This window comes from Lolium rigidum, chromosome 1 (assembly GCF_022539505.1).
Source record: "Lolium rigidum isolate FL_2022 chromosome 1, APGP_CSIRO_Lrig_0.1, whole genome shotgun sequence".
Lineage (NCBI taxonomy): Eukaryota > Viridiplantae > Streptophyta > Magnoliopsida > Poales > Poaceae > Lolium > Lolium rigidum.
In genome coordinates this window covers 10767907-10785478 of record NC_061508.1, presented here as the reverse complement: position 1 = coordinate 10785478, position 17572 = coordinate 10767907, and the positions used below count along the sequence as shown (strand labels likewise).

General features: G+C 49.3%; 2 protein-coding genes across 2 annotated transcripts in view; one reads left to right on the top strand and one right to left on the bottom strand.

Moving 5' to 3' along the window:
- Positions 1–3435: 3435 nt before the first annotated feature.
- Positions 3436–8767, bottom strand: LOC124684912 (cellulose synthase-like protein D2). The gene is made up of 4 exons (XM_047219169.1): positions 8539–8767; positions 7187–8209; positions 5893–6700; positions 3436–5477 (listed from the first exon to the last, which is right to left on the bottom strand). The coding sequence occupies exons 2-4, from the start codon at positions 8173–8175 to the stop codon at positions 3714–3716; spliced, it is 3561 nt and encodes a 1186-aa protein (XP_047075125.1). The 5' UTR covers positions 8176–8209; positions 8539–8767; the 3' UTR covers positions 3436–3713.
- Positions 8768–12977: 4210 nt separating this feature from the next.
- The window catches only part of LOC124703948, a 14494-nt gene continuing 9899 nt past the window's right edge, over positions 12978–17572 (top strand). The window contains exon 1 of the mRNA XM_047236184.1: positions 12978–13131. Within this exon, the coding sequence (XP_047092140.1) occupies positions 12978–13131 (154 nt within the window). The remainder of the gene's footprint in view (positions 13132–17572) is intronic.

Here is a 17572-nt window from a genome sequence, read left to right as displayed (position 1 = left end):
CTTATTTTGTTTTCATGTTTTGTTAGCACACATAGCACTACACAGTCTACCTATGGATTATACTCTGCAAGAATAACACTACAAGGTTAGAAGTTACTGAATGTTTAACTGAACAATGTCTAACCTTACCTGAAATCTACAGTTCCCCGAGACTGCACTGCCCGTATTTCTCCATAATTTCATTAACACGTGTCACCATCAGAACATCAGGAAGTACTTTCATGAGCACATGTCAACTCGGTGTGGGCTGCGACGAGCTGGGCAAACGAGGGGGTCGGCATCCCCTTTTTTCCTATGCTGCAGTTACTAGTGATTTTGATTCATTCAAAGCCTCCCAAAACGACCTGGTGAAACCAATGCGCTAATGTCCTGTATCCGAAGAAGAGAGCGGACTGACCCTAAGATATATCTGAACCATCACATGTACTGTATCTGAACTGGAGATGATCAATTCCTGAACTTGACGATTGCACAAACAAATGAGGAAACGTCCATGTTCTCATGGACGCCACAAGAGTAGTCACCGAAACAATCAGTCGACTTGTCAAAGTTAACAAGCATGTGTAACGCTGAAGATTTATGGCACGCGAAATCCTTCATGTATGGATTACCTGGCATTCGCGATAAGTCTAAGGACACTGCTGCTACGTTCGCATTGACTTCAAGAGAACGGAGCCACGGACAGACATTTCAAGGGCGAGTGCCGATGTGTATCCAGAGATTGGAGACATCCTAGCACCTCATTTTCGTCTGCCTGTGGTCCCATAAGATTTGTTCTTCCCTATTCACTGAGGCTCAGATGCCCTTCTCTGATATTCAGTGCATCTGAGGGACGCAGCGGCTCCGCCCACACCCCTGGAGATCTTTCTAGCAATCTTCAAACGGCGCTTCCGAACTGGACCGGTCACTTCAGATGGAATGTTTGTGGTTTTCTTGTTCCCGACGTCTCCTATTCCCTATGTTCTTTTTTTTTTCCACTCGTCTAATGTTTTTATCTTTTTTGTCTAGCTACTCCTATTTTCTCCTCCCATCTGCCAGCTATCTCATTGTATGGCAGAAAAGTGTCCAGATTATTAGAGCCTCATGCTACTGCGTTAGTGAAGATGGAGCGGTATATATAACACATGACAAATGACTGGTATTCATGGTTGGAGGTTGTTGAAGCTTCACTATTTTGTAGTTTAATGACATACATTTATATAAGGATCAAACTGGGACTCTTCTATACCAGGCATTTCTTGTATGTTCAGCATGACATAGTTAAATAGCTGCAAGCTAAGGCTACGATAGGACGATCCATCAGATCAAATAAACCAAACAAACATCAATAACAAATTAACAATGGCACGTGATGAAGATTGGCACATAGACTCACTTTGCTACGCTGGCCTGGACAATCAAAACCTTTGTTCCTGAAACTCCAATATCACCAATTCACCATTATCCGGTGGGTTATTCGGAAGAAGAGCGAGTACACGTTCGACAAGACAACAATCGATCATCCCCTGTCATCTCTACGTTCGACAAGGCGATCAAGCTTACGGCTGACTTATTCTTTAGGCGAAATAACACCAAGCCCGCTTGCATGTTTTCACCATTATTGTCACCAAGCCTGAACTGAATTGGTACACATACCATGCCAGTGGGCAGTGGTGGCAGCTGCTACAACCTTGTCAGAGAGCCATGCGGAGAACAGATTAGAGCTTTGTTGGTATTTTCATGAAGACCCAACACAACACTCACATCTGCTTATTGATGTATCATTGGAATCTGAATTTTCTGTCTTTCGCTGGCTGATCCTGTAATAATTATGACACTTGTAAAGCAGGCATATGCATCATTTTTATTTAGAGGCTGAGTATGCCCCCATTACGGAAAAAAAATGGCTACATGCAACAGGAGAAATTTGTTTTGAAACGAGACAATTTTCATTAATAGAGAACAAGAATAGATGTCAAGTTTATTAGCGGAAACCTGGCCAAAACGGTACAAACACCCCCACCGACCGCTGTGGAACACGACCGTTGCGAGAACACACACGGCCACCCTGAGCTGCACACGCACCACTAAAGCGGGGATGGTCATCGCGGTTGCCCACCAACGTTATCATCATGACTCTGCAGCAACTCTGATCACTTCCTCGAAGAAGCGACCAACAGAAGACCTCACCGTGGTGGCACCGTGAAGCTCAAGACGGCCTATGTCAAACAAGTGACCCTTCGTGCTGCGACGGGCAGCTCCGATGATGAGGTTCGGAGAGGAGATGGGTAAGACCCGCACCGAAGAAAAGGCGGCCTATGTGAAGGTGCGGGGAAAAATCAGGACCACTAGTGTTGTTTACTCTTGTCGTAAACTCAAATCGTCAATAGAAAGATAAATTTCTCAGTGTATGGTTTAGCTGTCTTTTCAGATAATTTTTTCTTTGTTTCATTGCATATATGGATGCAAGTTCTCTTCGCACCAGTCCACCCAAAGGAAAGAGTGCAGAGGAATAAGTTGACTTGTTCTTTTGGCACCATTCTCACCAGAGTGGTCACCACATGCAACTACTACAACCTGGTCAGAGATCCGTGCGGAGAACAGATCAGAGCTTTGTTTGCAGCTTCATGAAGACGGAACACAATGGGTCAATGGCCACATGCAGCAGGCAAATTAGAACAAAAAGGCCAGATTTGCTTGGGCTGGGTCGCTGAAGAACAAACTGAAACTTCTGATTTTGTTCTTGATGTCCAAACTGAACAAGCTCTCATCTTTTTAACAAAGAAACTAGTTTTCTTGTTCCCAACTCTGCCTATTCTCTGACCCTTGTCACACTCTGCCTTATGTTTTTCTCTTGTCCGTCTAGACCAGCTCTACTAATTGGACAAAGATGGAGCGGTATGTATGACGAACAGCTAATGTTCAAGGTTGAGGTTGTTGGATCATTACTACTCCATTCGTTTACTATTGTAAGATATTTTATATATTTCAGTATAACCATGCATGAACGGAGGGAGTACTTTTCATTCATCTTGTGTCGTAATCAAGATGAGATACCTCGGTGCTTCCTATTTATTCTTAAGCCAAAAAAGGGGTTAGCCAAATGGCAGGGTACATAGAAAGCAGTGGACTTGTTCTTTTTGCCAAATGGCTACGCGTGCTTTCTTGCTTGTCATAATCAGTGTCTTCATCCATCAATCGCTGCCAACGACCATCGATGATAATAACGTACAAAATACTGAACTCAATTGAAACGGTCGCACACACAAGTTCTGACCTCGCCATGCTATTCGATGCCAGCACACAGGTAGTAGTACTACAATTCAACCTGCCAGAGAAATCTACGTCCATGAAGATCATATACAGACCGAGCATGAAGCTCATAAGCAACAACAATAAAATCAAAGCAAAACAACACACAGGTAAACACATATCGACGAGCCACGACACGGAGAATGCAACTCTGAAAACTTGCTACAACTTCTGAATTTTTGTACTTGATGTTGTCCGGTCCAAACAGAACCACATCTCAGCTCATCTCAGCAACAGAATAAAAAAAGAACAAATGAACTAGTATGATCCACAGTTTTTCGAGAACACAAAAAATACCTAGTTTAACCACAGGGAAGAGTCAGAATTTACTCCCCATCAGCTAGCTCCAGTAAGAAGGCTGCTACAGCTGCTGGGACAAATGGTATATGAATTCATATTATGATATATAAGAGATGTTGCGATCAGGGGAACGTGAAGGAGCCGCCGATCTGCGAGTTCTGGGACGGTGGATTGATGGCAACCCACAGGAGGGAGATGGTGATGGCGATGAGGCCTGCCCAGACGAAGACGATGGTCGGCGTCCGCCCGCGTCTCCCCATGAGGCCCTTGGCGAACGGGTACAGGTGTGCCAGCACCCAGAAGCTGAAGAAGACGCCACCCAGGAGCCTGCTCCACTGCGGGATCTCGCTGTAGATGGTGCGGCTGAACCCAACGGCGATGGCAATCAGGTTCACCATCATGATCACGATGGGCGGGAGCATGAGCGACGTCCACTTGACGATGTACAGGTCGGCGTACTCGTCGTTCTCGTCCTCTGCGCCAGATTTGGATGTCAGCGTGAAGGAGATCTCAATGCCGGCGATGACCTTGAGGAGACCCTGGAGCACGGCGGCAAGGTGAGCGCTGGTTCCTCCGATGAGCCAGAACTGCTCGTTCCTCCACCATTCCTCCAGGTTGATGCCTGACCACTTGATCTCGAGCACCGCTAGCATGACCAGCGTCAGAGTGATCACGAGCAGGTAGGTGAGGAAGGTCACGTCGAGCGCCTGCACGATGAACTGCCCCGAGAAGAGGGACAGCGCTGGCAGGAAGCAGTAGACGATGAGGAAGATGGACGTGAACGGGTAAATGCCAACGTTCAGGTACGCAATCCTCTGAAGAAGCTTCATCCTTCGGCTCGCCAGCAGCGCGTTGTTCCGGGAGAAGAAGATCTCCACTGAACCAGTAGCCCACCGGAGCACCTGGTGGAGACGGTCAGTAAGGTTGATGGGTGCAGTGCCACGGAAAGCATCTCGCTTGGTCACACAGTAGACTGACTTCCATCCACGGTTGTGCATCCGGTAACCTGTGACAACATCCTCCGTGACTGAACCATAAATCCATCCAACACGCTGACCCCACTCTGTCTTGTCTTCATACCAGCATGAGATGACACTAATAGCCTCAGCAACTGTGGAAGCATCAAGAAGGTCCCGAGGCACGGTGAGTGCACCAGGAGGACGGCCATTCTTGACACCAGGGTGATCAGCAAGTGGACGCCCTTGGAACTCGGCAATTGGAATTGAGTTGATGAGGAAGTTTGAGTTACCAAACCTCTTGGGAAATGTTGACATGTTCATTTCCTCATCATCAAAATCTGCCATACGCAAAGCCCTTGTCTCTTCAGATGTAGCTGAGGAAGTATTGCCCTTGATCTTGCGCTTCTGCGGGAAGCAACAGCTGCAGCAGCCACCATGTTCCGTGGAGCGTGGAGGATCAAATCCATACAGAGCAACACGGCGGAATAGACAGCCAGTGCCGACGTAGACTGGTCCCATGAGGCCATCCAGTGCACGCATATTGACATCAAAGAACACAGTGTTGTGGTTAGCATAGCGATCTGATGGATCAATGCCCTCAAACCGTTGCGGGAACTGGACATAGGCAAGACGGTCACCACCCCGGTCCATCATGAAACACATGCCTTCACGGAAAGCTTGGGAGTTGTAAACATAATGATCACAGTCCAGGTTGAGGATGAAAGGTCCATTTGACATGACAGCAGATGAACGGACTAGGGCATTCATCGCACCAGCCTTCTTGTTGTGGTCATAGCCTGGGCGCTTTTCTCGGGACACATAGACCAACATAGGCAGACGGATGTCGATGTCAGTGAAGTCAAGGGGTGTGCCTTCTTCACCATTGCTGCCGTACAAGGGATCATCACTAGGTGGTTTCAGCATAACCTGAAGAACAGAATAATGAACGATCAACATATTGGTTCATATAATACACAGTTAAACCTTTTAAGTAATATAAAGCGCCATTTACTGATAAAATATATAATACACAGTTTTGCTACTTGTAAATTGCTTAACTTTTTCGTTACCCTTAATTTTCCTGGATTCTCAATGGTGGATTTATCCAATGGTTAAAAAAACTACTGTATACTTAAGAGTTTGAAAAAGTATAACTCGCTTAATAAACAGATATCCCCATATGCACACTAAAACATTTATGTGCAGCATAATTTGTTCACTTATCTAGCACCATAAGATATGGTCCAGGTTTCAAGCATATGCGTTCTTTTTAGGTATAGGAAGACACATTGCAATCAATATAGAATAGCAAAGAGAAGGAAGGTTGCCAGAGAATGTCTACCTGAATGATTCCAGCATGGTCACCTTTCATATGCTCCGCGGATGGCTGAATCCAGGTACCAGGCCAATGTGTGCCATCAGCCATCCAGGTAGCTTTAGCAATTTTAACAGCCTCCACTGCATCATCAAGAGCAGCTTCACGCTGTCTCTTCATGGCCTTGATTTCTTCTCTGGCATGGTAAGCATCGGAGCGGCGACGAATTGAGTCAGGCAACCCATTGATCCTGACCTTGAACTCATCATACTCCCTCTTGATCCTCCTTCTGTCCTTGACAAAGTCTGAGCGTACCTTGTTCTTGTATGGGTCCTTCTTCAGGCTGAAGTAGCTGTCAGGATTGCGAGGTTCAATGGTGTGTTTGCGGCAAAAAGGAACCCACATGTTCGCAAAGCTAGCAGCTTCAGCCATCGCTTCAAATGTGAGAAGAGCACCTCCGTCATCAGATACATAGCAAGCAAGCTTCTCGACAGGATAGTCAGCAGCAAGGATGGACAGAATGGTGTTTGCCGTGACTAATGGAGGTTCTTTCTCTGGATCAGCAGTGGACACAAATAAATCAAGCCCTGGCAGATCAGATCTTCCATTAGGATTTGACGGTGTTGGGGTTTCAAACTTGTCTTTCAGGACAGCGAGGTCAGTTGCTCGGTTAATAGGGCACAGCTTTGGAAGCGTATCCAAGATCCAAGAGAAGCCAAACCAGAGTTCGCAAACAACGGACATGCCCCATAGCCACATTGCATCCTGATTCTTGTGTTTGATTCTCCAGTGAAGGAACAAAACAAGAACAGCCAGGCGGATAAGAACAAGAAGCCTGTGTGAAGCATCAGGGCAGATAAGTTAATGAATTGCAGAACCAAGTCTTCTATCAGCAAACGAGACTGTAGTTCAGATTTGTGCCAATGCAAGTGTCTCTTGTGCTAAAAGCAGAGGATGCAATCTAAACATCATGAAGCTGAATACTACTATATTATTTAATTGAAAAGTGTTTGTTAGCTAACAATTTTCATATATATATAGATATAAGATTACATCATGTTTGCTTCGAATTTCAGAGGAGATCATAAAAACGTGGCACAGATCTAACAACTCACCTAACCTACTTACTAGTTTATTATTGAGCAGAGACTGGATCACAACTGGGAGTAATCTAGAGATCCAGGTTGAACCGAAGTCTGACTTTAGAAGCATTTTTTTTTAGATTAGCAAATCAAATGTATCATGGGACAGTACATTTTGCCATGTGATGAATGGACCAAACATGAAGAGATAGGCAAAAGGAACTTGGTCATGTGCATACCTGTATGGGCTAAGGATTGCAGCAGGGATCTTGAGCTTCCGGGTGAGCGGCCTCCATGGCTTGCTGGTGAACTCGGCAGGCTGGCCATCGGAGCCACCGAGGCCGCCGCCGCCACCACCACCGTTGTTTTCCACCTCATTCTCCTTTGGCCAGATTGCATTCCCGTAGCCATACGTGCCCTTGGTCTCAAAGAGCCATCGGTTGTGATCCCAGTCGCCGGTCTGGCTCCTGGTCATGGCCTTCTGCGAGCGCACTATCGACAGCCGGCGCTCCATCCTGGACGCGGGGGCGCCGCCGCCGGGCGGCGGGGGCAGCGAGAGCGTGGGCCTGTCTGACCCACCGCCGCCAGCCAGGTCCTCCATCTCCGTGGACTTGTAGGGCTCCTTGCAGCCGGGGCAGAGCGCGGCGCCGGCGGCGTTCTTGACGGCGTCCCCGAAGCAGTCGGCGCAGATCTTGAAGCCGCACTCGCAGGGCAGGATGTCGAGCCCGCGCTCGTCGCTCATGACCTTGCCGTCGCAGCCGCGGACGGCGCACGACGACCCCTTGGCGCCGGCCATCTGCGGGTGGCTGGCGTCGGACTCGGTGACCTTGTCCATGAGGTGCGCGCGCGTCACGCTGTTGAAGCCGCCCGTGAAGAGCGAGTTGGACACGTACTGCTCCTCGACCCGGGCCGAGATGGCCGGGTCCATGGCCGGCTGGTTGTCGGGCGTCGCCGGGATGTGCACGTGGTAGCTGAGGAACTCGTCGTCCCGGTCGGGCGAGAAGGCGCCCGCGGCGTCGATCTCGCTGTCCAGGTCGTCGCGCGAGTAGCTCACGTAGCGCCCGGATTGGGTGCGGCGCGCGAAGGTGACCATCGGCCGGTCGGTGTTGGTCGGGGCGGCTGCGGCGGAGTGGACGTCGCGGTCGCCGCCCGAGTAGGACATGCGTGAGAGGCGGCTGCTGTTGCTGTGCCGCAGCACGCCGCCGTTGTTGTTGTTGTTGGATGCCATGGAGTCGGCGCGCCTAGATCGATGAGCTGCCGATCTGCGGAGGGAGGGAGGAAGGGGAAGAATCCAAATCAGAATCGAGCGTCATAAATGGAAGATTTGAGCGGCCCGGCACTTTCCATAGTCAAATCGGACAGTCGCCCCGGAACATCGGCCTCAAATCCCGGCCGGCAGGGCCCAAGAAACCAAGAAACCAAGAAAGCAGCGAATGATTCAAAACCGTGCGGCTCGCATCGCAGCAGGAACACGGATCGACCGGCAAATCTAGGCCGCCGCCGCCGCCGGCGGCCCGCAGAATTTAAAGCAGGAGCACGAAATCTAGCACGGATTCAGAAGATAGATGCTTTAGAAGTAGGGGATCCTTACCATTCGAGTTGGGAAGCAAGGACCGGGTCAGAGCAGCGGACAGAGTAATGGCGTACTTGGTGTGGCGTGAACGGGACGGGGTGGCGGAGGAAGATAGAGAGTCGGTGCGGATTGCCGTGGGGAGGCTGGTACTAGTACTAGTAGGATTGGATTGGATTGGAGCTGGCTGGCCGGGGAAGACGAAGTCCGTCGGAAGCAGCAGGAAGTGGTAGTAGGGAGTAGGAAAGGGAAAGAAGAGTGTGAGAGGAAGAGACACGGCCGGACGGGGAGGACGGCAGCCCTTTCTTTCACATCACATGGGCATGGGCGAGCCCAAAATTTTCAAACCAAAGGAAGGGCACACGCAAAAAAATTGTTTCTTTTTCTTCTAACAAAGAAAGCTTCTTTTTGGGTTGGGTTGCATGGGCTGCTGGTGGAGAAAAGCTGTACAAGGAACCGCGTTCCCATCCAAGAACGCGTCGTCACGCTGTGCACCAAGCCATTAATTGTTTCTTCCTAGTACTACTAAGAGCAAGTCCAGCAGGTCCCCAATTTCTCTCTCCCTATATCTTCATGTAGGGGCCTCCCCTAAATAGATTCCACCCCTATATTTTGTCATTCTCCAGCAGCACCCCTATATCACATTACATGTACTATAACAATATTTTTGTAACTAACTTTCTACCGGTTTTATATATCAAGATGCATCAGTATACAATTGAGACATGACAATGCAAAATTAGCATCAATATACACCTCGGTATAGATATCACAATGCAAAATTAGCAAAACTGAGAACAGACAACAATTGAATATTAATTGATTGAGGCGATTGTACAAGGAGGCTGCCCGGCCGCCGCCCGCGCACCCAGGGCTACCGTGCCGTCACTGCAGCTCATGCCCACCTCTTCTCCTCCCCTTCCTCCTCCCTCCGCTAGAGCTCTCACCCAGATGTGTTGCAGCGCTTGCCCGCCCCGGCTCAATTTCGAGCAAAATCAGAGAGAACGGGAAGGGGCACGAACCTGGTGGCGGGCGGGAGGACTTGTCAGGGAGCGAGCAGTTGCTGAGGGCGACGGATCGGGGATGCCTCCAACGCCCCGATACATAGGGAAGAGAGGGGGTCTGGGTAGGGGACGCAGATTTTTCGGGAGAGCGGTAGGGGAGCTGCTGGAGCCGTTTTTTACCCTCTCTCTCCCCTAAATTTCCTGTAGGGGGTGGTTTGGGGTACCTGCTGGACTTGCTCTAAAGCCACGTTTGGTTTGGTAGCCTGGGTACCCTTTGGTTCCGTTTGGTTTCATGGGCTCTTTCGTGTTACCGCAACGCACGGTTCTTCGGGCGCTACGCCTCGGCATGGCGGGAGAAGGCAAAATCCTCCCTCTTCATTTACCCTCTCCCATTAGCCTCCTCCCAAAATTTCCCTTTCCCCGATTTTCGCACATGCGGTGGCTGCGGCGACCCAGATCTGGCCGCGCGCGTCTCCCTTCGGTCTCCAGCGATGGATCAGGGTCGTCGTTTCCAGCCGTGGTGGAGCCTGCGCACATCTGCGGCGGCTCCCCTCCGGCTTGTGCATCGCGTCGCAGCACTCATCATTTGCATACAAATCTGGATCCTGATGGTGCACAAGAGAGCAGTTAGGCATGCTGTTTTTTCCTCCTGTCATGTATGGTCCTATGTTACAACAAGATCAGGAGGGAATGGCCAACCTAAACTACATCTACAACTGCAACGATGATGTAGAGGCTATCCAGATGGTTTGGATGAGAAGAGCTCATTTCTATGCACTTGTAAAAAGGTTCATGTCTAGAGGGTTGCTGGTTGATAGCATCAACACCTCTGTCGAAGAACAAGTTGCAATGTTTCTTCATGTCGTGGGTCATAACTAGAGGTTCGGAGTCATCCATAGCATATTCAGGCGATCCATGGATATTATCTCTCGGTACTTCCAGCAGGTGTTGACATAGGCATACCCAATGGGCCTGCCGAATATGGTACCCGGGGTTTACTGAAGGCCCACGACCCGAAGAATAAGGAGAATCGGGAGCCCAAGTTGTTACTGAGAAAAGCTAGAGTTGTAATAGGAGTTGTCGTTTGTGATCTTGCGGGATGGGTTGGAAACCCTCCCGGACTCTGTAAACTTGTGTATCACGAATCCCTCGGCTCCGCCTCCTATATAAGGGAGTCGAGGGACAAAGAGAGGATCGAATTCTATCGTAAACGCAACCCTAGTTTTATATTCGTCGAGTACTTTTCGGCTGAAACCTTCGAGATCTACTTGCCCTCTACATCTAACTAAACCCTAGTCTACAATCCGTAGGCATTGACAAGTTGATACCTTGTCAGGTGTTGTACGCAATTGGGGAGCTCAGAGTTGAAATGATCAAGCCAACATCAACGAACACACCACCCAAGATCAAGAACAGTTACAGGTGGTTCCCGTATTTCAGGGTGAGTACAAAATCATGTTCGTTCTACATATCAGATATGCGGTACTGTCACAAACATGATTGTGTGCTAATTGTTTGACAGGGTTGTATTGGGGCTATTGATGGTACTCATGTGAATGCAAAAGTACCGAGATCAATGTATGCAACATTCCGTAGGAGGAAGCACTACACGAGCCAGAACGTGCTAGCGGCTGTGGATTTCGGTATGACGTTCACATACGGGATTGCTGGGTGGGAAGGTTCAGCTCATGATGCGAGCATCCTGGCCGATAGCTTGACCAGGCTTGATGGGTTGCAAATCCCTGAGGGTAAGTTCTACCTTGGAGATGCTGGATATGCATGCCGACCTGTTATTCTACGTCCCTTCAGGAAGACAAGGTACCACCTCAACGAGTTCACTCATAGGAACCGACCTCAGAATGCAAAAGAGTTGTTTAATTTGAGACACTCAAGCCTTAGAGTCACCATTGAGAGGGCATTTGCTGCATTGAACAACAGGTTCAAGGTTCTTGACTAGAAACCGTTCCACACTTTTGACACTCAAGTAAAGCTGGTCCTTACTTGCTGCATTCTTCACAAGTGGATCCTAGCTAGGTTGGGGCGAGGATGACTTCTTCCAATAGGTTGTCACTTTTGATGAAGTAGAGACCAGTAATGGCGTGGAGGCAGGCGACAATGAAGCATGGAAGGAGAAGAGGCAAGATTGGGCAGACGCAATGTGGAAAGCCAAAGGCAACACCACCATTTGAGAAGGAGAAGAACAAGTGAATAAGAACAAGAACAAGAAGAACAAGAACCCCCCTTCGATCCCATGTTTTCTCGAACCCCAATTTGATCCATGTATGTTGAACTACCCCATGATGATAAACTGCCATTTGTACTAGCTAGGGCTGATTTCGTGAACTGCTAGCTTCGTTAGTCTGCAACTGTCATGAACTGAGATTTCCGTGTGATGGGAGGTGATAGTATGGTAAGGCTACCCGTTGGGGAGAAGAGGTGACCTTAGGCATGCCTGGATGGTACCAAACATGCGTAATCTCATCTCCATCGATTTGGGGTTGGCTGCAGGCAAACAAACAAACAAAAAGGCCCATTTGGCCCAAACCATGCAGCTCGACCTACCAAACAACATGCCAATTCCGGCATGTGGTTCGTTTCGAAGGAGTAGGTGCCCCTCGCACCACTGCGCCAGTGAGCCATGAATCGGGCCCAAGCTACCAAACGCGCCCTAAGTAGGTCATCTCCAACGGCCCGACGCAAACTGACGCGGAACGATCGTTTGTGACCTTGCGGTCGAAATGCACAAGTACCCAGGCCAGCGGCCCAACGCACAGTGACCGGACTATCCGTGGAGACACAAATGTGGCCCAAATATTCACCTCGGATGCGCCTCGGCGGACTCTACGTGTCGCACCGAGTGTCCGCTCGCTTCTCCCATGGGCCTGCATGGCAGTGACCAAGGTCGATGCGTCTTCTCAAGCGCGCTAGTACTGGCGACGAGCCATCGCTTCGGCAGTCTGCGCCTTAATAGCAATGCCTCGCCTTTCGAGCCGCGACCGCCTATCTCTGCCGATGAAATTAATGTTGTTGCCAAGCGTGCCGCGCCCCTCGCCTTCCTCCAGCGTATAAAAATATGGACGCGCTCGGTAGCCCCATCACCTCTTCCACACAAATCCTAGCCGACGCACAACCTCCACCGTAGCACCCCCAACCCGCAGGGGAATCCATGCCCCGTCTAGCTGGCTGGCAAAAGCGTTCGAGGCAGTGGTCGCCGCGGTAGGGGGCTACCGTGCTTGAGCAGCATCACCCCGCCGCTCGCCGCTGTCATCTTCGCAGGAGGTGAGCTCCTTCGAGTTCATCCTCCGCATCGACGAGGACCCCCTCTCCATCAAGCGACTGTCGGACAAGTTCGCCGAGTTCGTCGACGACGTCGAGCCGGCCTAGTTGCAGCTGCGGGAGGCCAGATGTGGCTTTTGCCGGTGGCCTGTCGAGGTCTTGTTCGACAGGCATGGCAAGATGTACCTTCACAACGAGTGGTACAAGTTCGCCCACGCCCACAACCTCGAGGATGGCTGCATGCTCGCCTTCCTCTACGAAGGCGACGGCGAGATGATCGTCAAGGTGTTCGACAACACATCATGTAGCAGGCACTACCATACGGACGAGTCCGGTGAGGACAGCGACAGCTAGTGATGTTCGAGTGTTCTTTCTATGCAGCGAAGATGGCCACCGACCAATTGAAGCCACTAGTGTAGGTTTGAGGTTGTTCTTCCTAGACATCTTAAGAACATAAGCCACACATAACTCAGCTAGATTTTCTAGTTTGGGCGACTGTGTTCCCCCGCCTGTGGAGATATGTGGTCGCCGGCCATCTTCCACCCATCTTCCACTTCAGTGCGCCGGGGCGGTGGAAGGAGACGCAAGCTCAAGGGGGTGATGATGGCTCCGGCTTCACGAGCCGAAAGACAATACCGTGACTCCTAGATCAGCCTCGAGGGGGTGGCGATGGCGCCTCCAGCTTGATGGTGGTGACACGGCCACGCGATGAAGACGACGGTGATGACTACACATGAACTCGCGCCGGTGTGGCCGTTGGAGCCGAGTGTGTGCGGCGGACGGGCAACGACTCCGTGACATAGTGCAGGCGACGCCGTGTCCGTCGCGGGGCCACACCGGGGCGGTAGCCGACTACGCCAGCACGCCGTCGGTACAACGGGCCCTCCACCAGTCACGTCGGCCGAAGAGGTTGAAGGGGCCGTTGTAGGGCCCATTGGTGGCAGAGAGGGCCGCCTCACACTCCACCACCCCCCTTCTAGCTTAATATACTCTTGCGGGTACTCGAAAAAATATGCCGCGAATTTATCAAAATTTAGATATATTGAGATGTAATTTAGTATATATATAGATAAAATTAAATTTAAATAAATCAGTGCCATTTTCTTGAGATGGGGAGAGCATAATGTTTGCGGAGATGGTCTAAAATAAATTACATAGTGCTCATAACAGTTACTACCTGGCACGCATAAATCAATACTAGCATTTTCCTTGAAACGGTACGGCAGTGTCGCCGTCGATCGGAACATGCGCACAAGCATTAGATTAGTTAGCTGCGTATGGAGATGCAATCGAGTATAACCTCGCCATTTGGCACTAGAGACCATGTGTGCACCATGTTATAACCTCGCCATCTGCCATGATGCGGTGCACCACAGCGTGTGACGATCACATAATTAGATAGACACGGCATCCATTTTGACCGATTAATTAATACTTATACCTATGGTGGTGACGATCTATAGTTAGCTTGTTTTTGTTGTGGTTAAGTTTGCCAGGGTCGTCGACCGTAGGTCATTGTAGCTGGGGACAGCATTTCACACGCTGTGGTACCTGGGGATGTTTGACTCAGTAGCTGTAGTTAGCGTGGGATAAGTTGGAGTAGTTGTCAATTGTATCACCTGCAGCCACGCAAGTTGATCGATGGCACATTTGTGAACCCTCTGAAATTCTTAAAGCCTGAATTTTAGATATAGTATACAATTTACGATAGTTTAGATCTTTCAAATATTTAAAATTTGTACGATGGTGGAATGTGTAAGAGTTGGTGCTGGATCACACCAAAGAAGGAAATTTTGATGAGACCTTTACTTACCAAAAGAGGAAAGCTCACCTGGCATGAAGGTGACGGCTACTATGAATTAGCATATGACCGCCGGTTAGCGCAGCCCTCAGTTAGATACATACTTCCACTGTTTCATATTAGTCATCGCAGTCTATGCATAAAATGTGTTTAGTAACATTATAATCAGCAACAACTAGTATTGAACGGAACGAGTACTACGATGATCTCCGGAAATGGAAAGTGTGTGCTGCTCGGCTTAGTGTAGGCGCATGCACAATTGTTTAACAAACAACTCGATGCTCCGGTGTCTTAGAACTGAGCTGTCCAAGCTCGTGCTGACTTACCTTGGTTTTCCAACTCTGTGGTTTCCATGTTTCGTGCCGAGGGCCTTCTCAAAATAGTATGGATTTTGAGAGTTATTTGTATAATAAAACCATCATTTTTGAAGGTGAAATCACCCTTTCATAAGAGCATCTCCACCTGCGGCCACCAAGTAGTCGCCGGCAGGGCCGCCGGCACTGCTGTATGGAGCACCGGCAGTGCATCCTTCATTTGGGACGCTGTTTCCACACCAGCGCCTCCCAAACGGCGGCCAATTTTTTTTCTTTTTACAATATTTTGAAACAACATATCAATTATATTTTATTTTACTATATTCAATAATTCATGCAATCACAAAAATAGTATTAAATTGTTCATGCAATCAAACAAATAGTACTTAAATTATTCATACAATCAATCAAACAAATAGTACTTGAATTATTCATACAACCAAACAAATAGAAATAAAATCATGCATTGTTAGCGGCTCCTCTCCTCGCCCACAAATGCGTAGCTAGATCCGTCTTTAGTTGTGCATGGACATTTGCATCTCGAGTTTCATTGTGCATATGAAGAAAAGCGGCAAATTCTTGGGGTACATGCTCTACCTCAGCGAGTGGCCCTTGATAATCAAATGGTTGATCTTCCTGCACGGGTGCGTCGCACTCGCTCTCAATGATCATGTTGTGCATGATCACACAGACGTTAATCACCTCCCACATCTGAGACTCAGACCAAGTGAGAGCAGGGTACCTGACAATGGCGAAACACTGCTGAAGCACCCCAAAAGCACGCTCAACATCCTTGCGTGCTGCTTCCTGGCATGTTGCAAAATAAGCTTCCATCTTGTTTGCCGGAGAGGGAATTGTCTTAACAAATGTAGCATACGTCGGGTAGATACAATCAGCTAGATAGTACCCCTTGTTGTATGCGTGGCCGTTTACCTCAAAGTTCACGGCAGGAGCTTGTCCCTCAGCTAGCCTGGCAAACACCGGAGAACGCTGCAACACGTTGATATCATTGTTTGTTCCTGCCATGCAAAAAAATGCATGCCAAATCCAAAGCTCATGGTCCGCCACCGTCTCAAGAATGAAACTGCACTCACCAGTATGCCCCTTGTAGATCCCCTGCCAAGCAAAAGGACAATTCTTCCAACCCCAATGCATACAGTCAATGCTTCCGAGCATCTCAGGAAATTCTACTGCTGCATTTTTTTGCAGGATCTGAGCTGTATCATCTTCTCTTGGTGCTCTCAAATAGTCTTTAGCAAACACCTCTATGACGGCTCGTCAAAACCTGTAGAGAGTCTCTGTACATGTCGACTCTGCCATCCGTAGGTAGTCATTGACTGTATCTGGAGGAGATCTGTATGCAAGACAACGCATTGCAGCAGTGCACTTCTGAATTGAGGTGAAGCCCCACAAACCTGTGCAATCTTGCTTGCCATGAAGTACTTGTCGTACTCCCTGACGCCGTGTACAATCTTCAAGAACAGCTCCTTTTTCATTCTAAATTGGCGCCGAAATTCCTTCGGCGAATGAGTCGCGTCGTCGTTGAAGTAGTCGGCGTCAAGCAGCATTGCGCCGGCTTGACGATGCCGGTTGATGTTCATCCTCTTGCCTGGCTTGAGCCGTCGCGCCGAGGCACGACGAAGAAAGGATGGCGAACGCGCAGCATGCTCGTCAGAATCAGCTGCTGCTGTTGCTGCCGAACAGCCTAAGCGTTCCGCTCCTCCGTGAACAACTGCACCATCATCTCGTCGTTGCTGCCCATCGCTGCAATCGGATGAACACCTTGCGGGCGGGGCGGTTGTGCCGCGGTGGCGGCGAGCTTTGTTTCGGGCGAAACAGCGGCCGCCGGTCGAGGGGGCGGCGGCCGTGTTGATGGGCGACGGTTCCTAGACAGGCGACGGTGTCTATTGCAAGCAGGGGCGCGGCGGTGACGGCGACAGTGGCGATCTAGAGGGGTGGGAGTCGGCTCGGGCGTGGGTAGGAAGTGGGAAATCGGTGTGTCTGGCTGCCAGGCGGAGCCCACGCTCGTTTTCTGACGTGACGCGAGACGCTGGCGCGCCCGATTCACGCCCTTCGCCACGGGGCCGGCACGGGGATGCCGTCGATTCTATTGGGCTCGAAAACTGGTTGGCGCCGTTTGCTGCTGGCCCCCAAAACGCTATCGGGGCCGCTATCGGGGCCGCCGGTGGAGATGCTCTAAAAGCATGTCTTAACTTTATCAATATATACATATCTATATCTCTTATAAAGCAAAACCCCACTAGAGGGTCATTTATGTTGTCTATCTCAACATGCAAACTATCGACATCATAAATTCTATTAGCCATCCAATTGTCCATGTCGTCCCTCACTAACTTTCATTAATACTCTACATGCAAGCAACATCATCTATGTTTTAAGCCATCTAATTATCCACATCATCCACTTTTAGTCGCCAACTACATAACCATTTCAAATCAGTTTTTTAAAGTTAGCCTCTTGACTATTTACGCCAATTGAATCCTGCATGTTCCTACAAATAACATCCTATTCCAATCAACTTATATCGTTTTTTTTACAAAATAGAGTTATCAGAGAAATTCCTGCTGCAACGCGCGGGGTATCTTCTAGTATTTAGACGTGTTTCGACGTTCCGTTTTGACGTTTCGTGCAGAGGGCCT

Bases quoted from the DNA above. Each gene is read 5' to 3' on its own strand.
- LOC124684912 (XM_047219169.1), bottom strand. From the start codon at position 8,175: ATGGCATCCAACAACAACAACAACGGCGGCGTGCTGCGGCACAGCAAC. The intron at 6,701-7,186 runs GTATGCACATGA...TGCTTCACACAG, and splicing joins GCAATCCTTAGCCCATACAG to GCTTCTTGTTCTTATCCGCC. The intron at 5,478-5,892 runs GTAGACATTCTC...TCTGTTCTTCAG, and splicing joins ACCATGCTGGAATCATTCAG to GTTATGCTGAAACCACCTAG.